This window comes from Poromitra crassiceps, assembly GCF_964638095.1.
Source record: "Poromitra crassiceps genome assembly, chromosome: 12".
In the NCBI taxonomy this organism is placed as follows: domain Eukaryota; kingdom Metazoa; phylum Chordata; class Actinopteri; order Beryciformes; family Melamphaidae; genus Poromitra; species Poromitra crassiceps.
This window is the reverse complement of record NC_139632.1, coordinates 41,634,752-41,645,123: the sequence shown is the minus strand read 5'-3', so window position 1 is coordinate 41,645,123 and position 10,372 is coordinate 41,634,752. Positions and strand designations below refer to the sequence as shown.

General features: G+C 47.1%; 1 protein-coding gene across 5 annotated transcripts in view; it reads left to right on the top strand.

The window, feature by feature from the left end:
- cUnh1orf210 (chromosome Un C1orf210 homolog) overlaps positions 1-9,826 on the top strand; it is a 17,356-nt gene extending 7,530 nt beyond the window's left edge. For all 5 annotated transcript variants that reach the window (XM_083647573.1, XM_083647571.1, XM_083647570.1 and 2 more), the window contains 3 exons: positions 4,963-5,642; positions 6,277-6,462; positions 8,717-9,826. In XM_083647573.1, coding sequence (XP_083503699.1) covers positions 5,588-5,642; positions 6,277-6,462; positions 8,717-8,925 — 450 coding nt within the window. In that variant the 5' untranslated portion in view covers positions 4,963-5,587 and the 3' untranslated portion in view covers positions 8,926-9,826. The remainder of the gene's footprint in view (positions 1-4,962; positions 5,643-6,276; positions 6,463-8,716) is intronic.
- Positions 9,827-10,372: the final 546 nt, after the last annotated feature.

Genomic DNA, 10,372 nt, shown 5'->3' with positions numbered 1-10,372 from the left:
AGAGTTTCCAGGGCGGCCATGCTCCCTGCTGCGCCCATGCCTGAACCCCACATTCCCTCGCCCACTAAGTACTCTGGGGACCCCAATTCTTGCCGTCAGTTCCTAACCCAGTGCCAGTTGGCGTTTAGCGCTCAGCCTATACGATATGCCGCCGAAGGGGCGAAGATAGCGTTCCTGGCCAACCTGTTGGAGGGTCCTCCGCTCAGGTTGTTCAATGCCCTCTTCGAGCAAGGCTCCCCACTTGCCTCATCTTTTGCTGCTTGCTCTGGCGAACTCCGGAGAGTTTATGATCTCCCGATGCAAGGCCAGCAGGCCGGTCAGCGCCTTACGAGGCTCCGTCAGGGAGGACTTTCAGTCCGTGAGTTTGTCAGCCAGTTTCGTAGCTTGGCAGTAGAGTCAGGTTGGAATGATAGCGCCCTGACCACGGCTTTTCAAAATGGGTTGAACAGTGAGGTTGGGAGGGAGATGGCTCTCCGGGGTGGGTCACTCCCCTTGGACGGGGCGATAGATTTGGCCATCGCTATTGCGGACCAAATCTCCCTGTGGCGAGCCAGCGCTCCACCTCAGTTTCCAGGCCCAGAGACTCCCGGGTTGGTGAGAGCTGTGGAGGGGCTGCTCAGGGCAGTACAGGCTCAGGCTCGGCCGGGCCAAACGGTGCAAGAGTGCCTCGTGAAGACGCCCACCCGCACCGCAGATGCCGTACCTAGTCCTGCCCCCTCCGCTACCGCGGCCCTTGCCGCTGCCCCTCCCTCTCGATCGGGCAGGGACCGCGTCTCCCCTGAGGAGAGACAACGCCGCATCCGCGACAACCTCTGCCATTATTGTGGTTTCCCGGACCATGTGATCGAGGACTGCCCCATCCGCCTGAAAGAACGCAAGACACCAAAAGACTAGGCTCAGTAGCCGTTGGGCAGATGCTACTGAGCCAGACCGATTGCGCCCCTCTGCCCGTATCGTCGTTTGATTGCACCCTCTTGTGGCGGGGTCGGCCACTTGCCCTCCCAGCCTTTGTCGACTCGGGGGCGGAGGGGTGCTTCTTGGACCGCGGTATTGTTACTCGACTGGGCGTGGGGACCGTCCCACTTTCCCCCGCCCTTGAGGCCATAACCCTCGGGGGCCAGCGCTTCGCCCAGATTACTGAAAGAACCATGCCAGTTGACCTTCGCTTTTCTGGGAACCATCGGGAGACAATTCACTTCCACGTGACCGACTGTCCTAACACTCCCGTGGTCCTCGGCCGCCCCTGGTTAAACCTGCACAAACCCTTCCTCCAATGGTCCCCAGGCAAGGGCAAGGTGGTCTCGTGGAGCCCCTATTGCCATGCAAATTGCCTGGTCGCCGTGCTCTCTCCGGCTTCCCCTGCACCGGTGTCGGCTGCGGCTCCCCCGGATCTGTCGTCCGTTCCCATGGTTTACCATGATTTGGCCCCGGTGTTCGGGAAGGAGCATACGCTGTCCCTCCCTCCCCACCGGCCGTTTGATTGCCCTGTTGACCTTAAGGCCGGGGCAACCTTTCCCCGGAGCCGGCTATACAACCTCTCCCGCCCTGAGCAGGAGTCCAGAATCACCCCTCTGCAATCTCTGCAACCGTTCCAAAACCTCGAACAGTGCAGCCCCAGCTATCAAGCTATCAAGTTCCACAACTCCCCTACTCTTGGAGAGTGTCTTGGCCCTCAACTACCCGCGAATAGATCCACATGTCTAACACCGATCCTGACAACATGTGTGTGTGTTTTGTTGTGCCTGTGTGAGGACAGAACAGGAAGAGATAAAGTGGGGCCTAGCGGTGTGTTTACGGCCTAAGCTGACCAACAGAACAGTAGAAGACGATGGAAGGGAAGAGGCCTAATGGCCTTCTCTGTGTGAAACATCACCTCAGAGTCTGGAGAGGCTGTCTGGGAGAGGGAGAGTTAGAGTCTGGAGAGGCTGTCTGGGAGAGAGACCTCAGAGTCTGGAGAGGCTATCTGGGAGAGAGAGACCTCAGAGTCTGGAGAGGCTATCTGGGAGAGAGAGACCTCAGAGTCTCGAGAGGCTGTCTGGGAGAGAGAGAGTTAGAGTCTGGAGAGGCTGTCTGGGAGAGAGACCTCAGAGTCTGGAGAGGCTATCTGGGAGAGAGAGACCTCAGAGTCTGGAGAGGCTGTCTGGGAGAGAGCGAGTTAGAGGAGAGACAAATACACAAATCTTCAAGAAAAAACACAGGAGCTGGACTCTGTGAAACAAACGCTATTGTCTGAAAGGAAAAAGCAACAAGCCTGTCTCTGGGAGGGAGACATCAGAGTCTGGAGAGGTTGTGTGGGAGAGAGAGAGTTAGAGTCTCTGGGAGACGGAGATTGAAAAGCTTGATGGATATGAAATCCCAATCACTGTCTTCAAAGTGTGAAATTAGACTTGAATTGGATCTGGGTTCACAGAGTTCATGTCCCAGGAAGTTTCCAAAGTTGATTTCTTCTCACTAGTCTGAAGGGGCTTGTATGTTTCTGTTGCCCTCCCAAGCCAAAAGTGATGCGGCCTGATGGAGAAGATAATGATCCAGAGCCATTTTGTCCAATGTCCATCCAAAATACCTGCTTAAGACCATGATGCATCTTAAAACATCTCAAGATGGTGTAATAAGAAATGGATGGAAACATGAGAATGTGTCTGTCTGTCTTCATATTCATATGTCATGTACTGTAAAACCATGTGAGCATGCAAATAGCTGATCCTTTTCGGCTAATTTGCAAATAGCTGTACACACAATGGTCCCCTGTATTTCAAATGTCACTTCATATGGAAGGGATCCAAATGATTTGCATTCACATCATCACTGAGGTGTTGTGCTGTCAAGTCACACATGCAGGTCAAGGCGGGTGACTGAGGTAGAGCGGGTCGTCCACTAATCGCTTTGGATGAAAGAGGTCGGTGGTTTGATCCCCGCCTCCTCCAGTCTGCACGTCAAACTGTCCTTGGGCAAGACACTGAACCTCAAATTGCTCCCAATGGCTGTGCCAACACCCTGTGGTACTGTAGCATGCCGCCATCGGTGTGTGAATGTCTGTGTGACTGGGGGGAATGTACCTACTCATTGTAAAGCACTTTGGATAAAAATGGTATATAAATGCAGGTCATTTACTGTACCATCAAAGCAAGTGAAAGCACCTTTACATTTTGAGAAAAGCAATATGACCTTCATCAGACATGGAGATTGACAACAGGGGAAAAAAAGGGAATAACCAATGATGGTCATTGTTGGCACCATTTTCCATCTGCATTATCCATTACCTGTTTACCTAAACATTGCAGATGTCATGGTTCAAATGATTAATACATAATCAAACTCTAAAGATTATAGGTAGGCCGGGTCGTGGGTGACATTGCATCCCTCTTGTATAGAAGTGGATCTTATAAAACGGCTCTCTCAAATCACGCAATCTGATTGGCTCACAGCTGTGGTATATTTAGCGTATACCACGCTAATATTCCACAGTTATGAGAAATCAGAAAACAAAAAGGTAGCTAGCTAGCCTCCTAGCCTCGCAAACGGGAGCTCCACACCCAGAGTGCCTTGCGGTAGTGTTTACTGTCGTCTCATGCTAGTGACGTCATCAGTATACAAAAGCTAGTTAGCTGCTAGCTAGCTAACGGCGATAACAACGTTCGCTAGCTGCCTGCCGAAATAGAAACATTAGCGTTAACTAACGTTAGCACAAGCTTTAGCCAAAGTTAGCTAGCTAACTGTCGTTACATTCAAAAAGAAGCAATGTGAGACAAACTGTGAGCTATGATCAAATCTATGTATTTAGCGTAGCAATATGTGTCAACTCTGTAGCTCTAGGAAGTAACCAACCATAACAACCCGTCTCCAGCAGCCTATAGGCTATCTTCCTCAACGCTTTCTGTTACTCACACATAGAATTAAACAACATAGAACACACCACACTAACGTCAGATGTTGGTTTGTCACAAGCCTGTGTTGCTATCTGACGTTCAGCAACTGTGTCAGCTCTGTGCAGGGAGCCAAGATTTCTCAAACAGCCATTTAAATTGGAGTTGTTTATTCCTTTCATATTGCTACTTGATACTTGCTAACTTGATATATGCTCATTATAAACACGACCCTTAGGTGTGGTATAATGAGCATATATCACGGCCTGTCATGATCTATTGCTTAAATATACAGTAGGATGCTAAAATTACTGTCAAAATTGTTGGCAGTAAGTAAATAATAGCAGCATTTCCATTACGCTGTGGCTGAGCTGCCGTTTAGATTCTTCTCTTTCTGGAGTGGTTCTCCTAGTGCAGGAGCTGCTATTGTTTTGTTGTTTCTGAAGACTGCTTAATTGGAGTGAGCCCCCCACATGGCTAGGTCCGAAGATCATCAGACGGTCACAGTCAGATTCTCTGTCTGCCCGCCCCCCCCCGACTCTCTCTCTCTCTCTCTCTCTCTCGGTCACTCACACACACACACACACACACACACACACACACACACACACACACACACACACACACACACACACACACACACACACACACACACACACACACACACAAACACACACACAGAGATACACTCCATTTTGCCTGCGTTGAATGTCAGCTACAGAGGAAGGTACGATCGTGTGTGGGACGTCCTGTTTGTGGCACACTTTTCCTGCTGTGGATCATATCCTCCTCATCTGACAGCTTCTACTCACTTGTGTGATTTTTATATTTAAATTGACAATGTCTCCTTTTATGACAACGCATTATGAATGGTTCCGTTATGAAATATGTATTTACTGGCAAACAAAGAGTCCAAAAGAATTGTAGTTTGTCGACAATCTGCATGATTGAAAAAGACTACAATATTCTTCCACTTTCAAAATGCCTTTGTGGGCCAAATGAGTAATGGTTTGACAGAAACTTGGCTCCACATTGATGTAATTGAGTTAATATGTCGCTCTCTTCCTAATGATCTCTCTCTCTCTCTGTGTCTCCAAAGCCTCGTTTGACAGCAGGAAGAGCACTCGGGCTCATACCTCAACCTGGACATGGGACAACAACACCACCACCCTTGACTTGTCACTGAAGCACGCAGCAGCATCACTCAACCTTGCCACCTAGTGGAGCTCCGGAGGTTCGACCCCCACCCGGTCCAGATAAATCTCCCCAGAAAAACTACCTCCCCCAGCCGGGGAGAGGCCTGCTCTGTCTGTGCACCATTTCCATTAGACCCCATTCCAATTGTGCGTGGTGAGGGTTTTGAACATCACCACCCACTGGATGGCGAGGAGATAACACGTCCATCTCTGTTGGAGCTACACTGTAGAGGAATCCAAGACTCATTTCAGTGTCAGATGGACCTTGTGGACAGAGATGCTCTAAGCCAGCAGCAGTTCACCGGGTCACACAGATTGTAGTGACAAACCATGCCGCTTCCCATACATTGACTTCCTGTTTTAAACTGGGGGTTTGTAATACTCCCATGGTGCATCTGAGCACACGACACAAGTCTCCTCCATACTCCCATGGTGCATCTGAGCACACGACACAAGTCTCCTCCACAAAGAAACAACTTGAGCCGAGAAGGAGAAGTCACCCTCCCAAAGTGACGAGAACGAAGCCAGATGGAAGCATCAGCAAACGACACACATTCTACAACTATGCCAACAACACAAAATGGTAAGGAGGAGGTCAACCATTAAATTGATCAGCTTTGAGTCTTTTGCCAATCTGAGTCTATAACTTGACTGCTACAGAGTTTTTGATCAAGACACTTGGCTCAAAAAGAATTGATTGACGCACACGTACATAATTCATTATAAGCACCGGCCTATTTGGCTGTGTGTGAAACCAAACACAGAAGCCAAACTTTCTCACATTGGAACCCAAAAATGTGTGAAAGTCTGCTGATCTGCCAAATGAGCTAAAACACAAATGCAAGTGATTAGTATTGCATCTCTGTGTCCCTGCAGCTGCACACGCACAGTGGGACGCCTTTTTTTAATTGATAACTTGTGACTTCTGCTGATCGCAGCTAAAAACATGGTGTGTGTGTGGAGTAGCTGCTGACGCTGCCCTCTGGATTGATGTCATTCAGTCCTTTAGTTATCCTACAGTGAAATGGACATCTGGTGTGATGTGATGTGGCAACAGCTGCAGTTGCACTTTTATTTTGTATTTGTGATGTGTTGCATAATATACTGTAGTGTAGTGGGAACTGGGAAGGATGAAAACAGGGAGAACATCAAACCGTGGATGCTACTTGAAAAGAAAAGTGGGCCCGTCCTTTGTTTTGTTTCCTCTTCTCCAACAGGCACACTGACAAGCCAATCAGAGAAAGCCGCCTCCCACAACTGGGAGTTCCTGGTGGCCGTGCTGGCCACCGCCATCTCCGTGTCCATCCTCATCGCCCTGCTGGCTAAATGCCAGGTGGTGCGGCGCTACCTGGCCAGCTACAGGCACACCAGGCTGCGGGATGGAGACACCGTTAGCCAGTCTGGTTTGTTGCTCTATTCCTTCCTCGACATTTTTGACTTTTTAGAGTTCTTTTTCTTTGTAGTGTTCGTGTCACGTTATGGAAACACATTTTGAAATCACAAAATATATGACATTCAGCGACCCCTGGAAACAAGATTGTTTGCGTTGCATTCTGCATAGAATTCCAATGGTGCTGGCCACAAGTTACTGTAACAAGTGATTGAGCCAGTGTGCCACTCATTGATCTCAAAGACGAATCATAAAAAAATAAACTCTACGGATGTTAACAGTTAACTGAAATAGCCACACCCACCATTGCCTGATAAAGACAAATTCAGACCAAAAAGCAAAACTATGATGGTCAAACTGGAGGGGAGAATGCCATCAATTTCAGCCTCAAAATATGAGGTTGTTCACTGTGCTCAAGGACATTTCAATCTTCTGCACTACAACAAAAAACTAATGAGAAGAATTCAAAAAGATGGAAAAGGTGACAGTATGAAGGATGAATTTCTGGGACGCACATTTTCTGGCTGTGAACTGATAGCACTAACCTGACTCTGCCAGATGGGGGCGGTTATGATAGCACTGCAATACTTAAAAGCTCATTTGGAAGTAAAAGTTCAGACAAACTGTATAATTGCACAAATCGGTTCATTAATGATTGTTGATGGAGCCGCTGCAGGCTGTACATCAACATGACATGGCAGATTTTGAGCCCTGCATCTCATGAGGAAGAGTTTATCATATTCATGAACACTGACTGGACTGTTATGGGATGTCCCTTATAATGATTATTGGTCCTGATGTAACTTGTGTGCTGCATCTTGTATGCAGGGAGCGGTGTAAATTAAGTTGCCTTCTCTAACTAGTCCACTCAAATCTGTTGTAAACAACAGAATGTACGGTGGTGCAGTGGTAAGCGCTGTCGCCTCACAGCTCGAAGGTCCTGGGTTCGATTCCCACCTGGGACGCTGTGGGCGCTGGAGTTGTGACCCCCCCATATCTTCAGTGCCTACTGCCCAGGTGGGCTATCTCGTCGAAAGGGCCTTTCTGTGTGGAGTTTGCATGTTCTCCCCGTACCCCCCAGGGGGTTCCTTCGTACATAACCCCCCACTAAAAACATGCAGAAGATCGTCATCCGACCAGTGACGACAACATCTGAAGTTGGTCCAATGATGGTCCAATGAAGGTCCCCGGGCGCTGGAAAGAAATAGCGACCACTGCTCCTGGTCTGCCCCCTGGAGGAAAGGACAAGCCTGGATGGGTCAAATGCAGAGGACATATTTCACCGGCCACCGTCAGCATGAGTGTGTGGTGTGGCCGCATGCATGTGTTGTAGTGTGTTCGTGTGACAATAAAGACGGGCTGCCGTCTGAAATCGTGTTTAAAAATCGTGTTTAGAATGTGGAAATGGATTTGATCCTTGCTGCTTATGCCTATTCTGATTTACTCAGAGGTGGAAACTGACAAATCCTACTCAAGTACAAGACTTGTTAGTGAAAATTAACTCAAGGACAAGTAAAATCACTAGTCCAGGAAATTACTCAAGTAAGAGTCAAAAGGTTGTCGATTTAATACTCAAATAAAAGTACATTTGTGTTACTTGTATTTCTTATTTTTTATTATTTGCCCTAATAATTGTTTCACACATCCAGCACATGTTCCCATGTGTTTCCTAAAAGCTGTCCCTGTCTATCTGTCTTATTCTTGTCTCATACTGAACAGCTCGTTCAGATGCGGCCAGGGATGCTCAGTTTGGCGATTTTCTCCTTTGTCAGACGAGCTAGAGCTGATAGCAGCAGCAGTATCACAGTCAGATACATCCATTTTGCTATCGCTATCAGCAATGAAAGTGAGATTTCTGAGCTAATGTGATGTTGAGGATCATTACAATTGCGTGGATGGTCTAAACCTGTCTAATTCAATTGGCCAGTCTTGAGCACAATTTAATTTAATTGGCCGCTGCACTAACGAGTCCTTTTGGGCGCCCTAAATGCAGAAGTCATTCTGGACCTGTTAGCAAGCACTCCCAATGCTACTGTGCTGTTTTCATAGTGTGGTGTGCAAAATCTGAATTTACTCATACTAACTAAATTGAAGTAAGAGTAAAAGTATAGCATTATATATAAAAAAAATGTAAAGTACAGTTCCTAAAAAAAACTACTCGATTATTTGTACTTGAGTACTTGTACTCGAGTACTTTCCACCTCTGGATTTACTACAAGGTACATTTCTGCATGAAGGATAATACAGGTTTCTGTTCCTGCCACCAGGGTTGGAGGTGGAATTTGCCATGCAAGGGGGGCGTGGCATGAACCCTCACTGTATCCCTCATGTGGGGGAGGGTGAAGACTATGATGATGGCTTCATCGAGGACAACTACATCCAGGCCAGTGAGAGAGAGAGGGCTGAGAGGGCACTGGAGGACATGCGAGACACAGAGGAAGAGGAAGAGATGGATATTGAATTTGCCATCACTTAGGAGGAGTAGGCCTACCCCCCCCCCCCTCCCCATCTGGGTCCAGCTGCAGGAATCACCTATTTCACTCCTACCCCCCCCCAACCTCCCCCAATTAAGTGAAATGCAAATTCTGGATGAAAAGGTGGCAGGTGTTCAAGTTACTACTGGTTACATTTAGGAAAAGGGGCAGGAAAATCATTTGAAAATCTGCACTCATTTCAAACAGCAGCCGACATGTTACATCATGGATTATTATGGCAATAGTTCTCAAAGTATGGTCTGCGGACCCCTAAAAGTCCTTCAGGGGGCTTCAGGACATTCTCAGGAATCATCATATAGATTTCACAATTATATTTCCACAGTATGCCATAATCAAAGCCATAAGAATTATTCAATATGCCAAAAAAGAAAAGAAAAAAAAAGAAAATAGAGATCAAAGGGTGTCAGACAGAACCTGGGGTCTTCAGCCAAATGAGGGGTTTGATTTGGCAGGCCTGGGTACATAGACCCAGGCCTGACATAATACCTGGGTATGAAAAATATCCCTGTATGATTCCCCCCCATTTTGTAGAGACACCGCTAAATAAAAACACATCTGCAGTAGGCCTACTTATCAATAAACCAACAGTTCACTTTGTACTGTCATTTTGTCTCTGCTAGTGATATCTAATCAAAGGTGCGAGTATTCATGAATTTATAATACCGGTATGATTCTAGGCAAACAGGCTATGTGCTTGCGGTGATTCAAAAAGCCCATAAAATCATGTAACCTTAAAGAATGGTGTTGTACAATCCTCATTTGTGCTGATATTTGCATTAAACCATTTCAGAAGTCCCTATTCACTATCGTTCATCGTGGTTTGGGTAAAAAGTGTGAGGCTATGAACTCTATTATAGGCTACTCTGAGTTAAATAAAAATCCAATTATGATCTGCTTTTTAGTCTGTCTTTACCTTTTGTAAACATACACACCACCAGCCACCAGGGTTTGTAGTGGAGGCGATGAGTCAACTTCTTCAATTCAATTTACAATTTCCCCACCATTGGCCTTACATAAATCTCCATGACATAACATCAATGCCATGTGTGCATAAAGGTCTTTCAAGGTTGAATAAAGGCGTAAATTTATGTTTTTTGTTTGCCTGCAGAGAGCAGAGGTCATAATTCACTCACCTTTATTTACCATTTCATTACTGATCATATATAGCGACGTCAATGTGAGGCTATAAAAGGCAGAAGTGACAGTAGGCTCGGCCTGGGGCGTTAATGGGATCCTCTTCCAGCTGATGAAAGCTGTCTGACAGGTCAAACTGAAGCTGACAGGCGAGGCTCCAACCCGGAAACCTGCTGCGTAAAGCTGCCACAGACAGCTGCAGTTATACCGGAAATACCAGCGATTTGGCCTTCAGAATGAAAGCGACGATTTGCCATAAAGTATTGGGCGGGGTGTGCCCGGTGTACCGAAAAT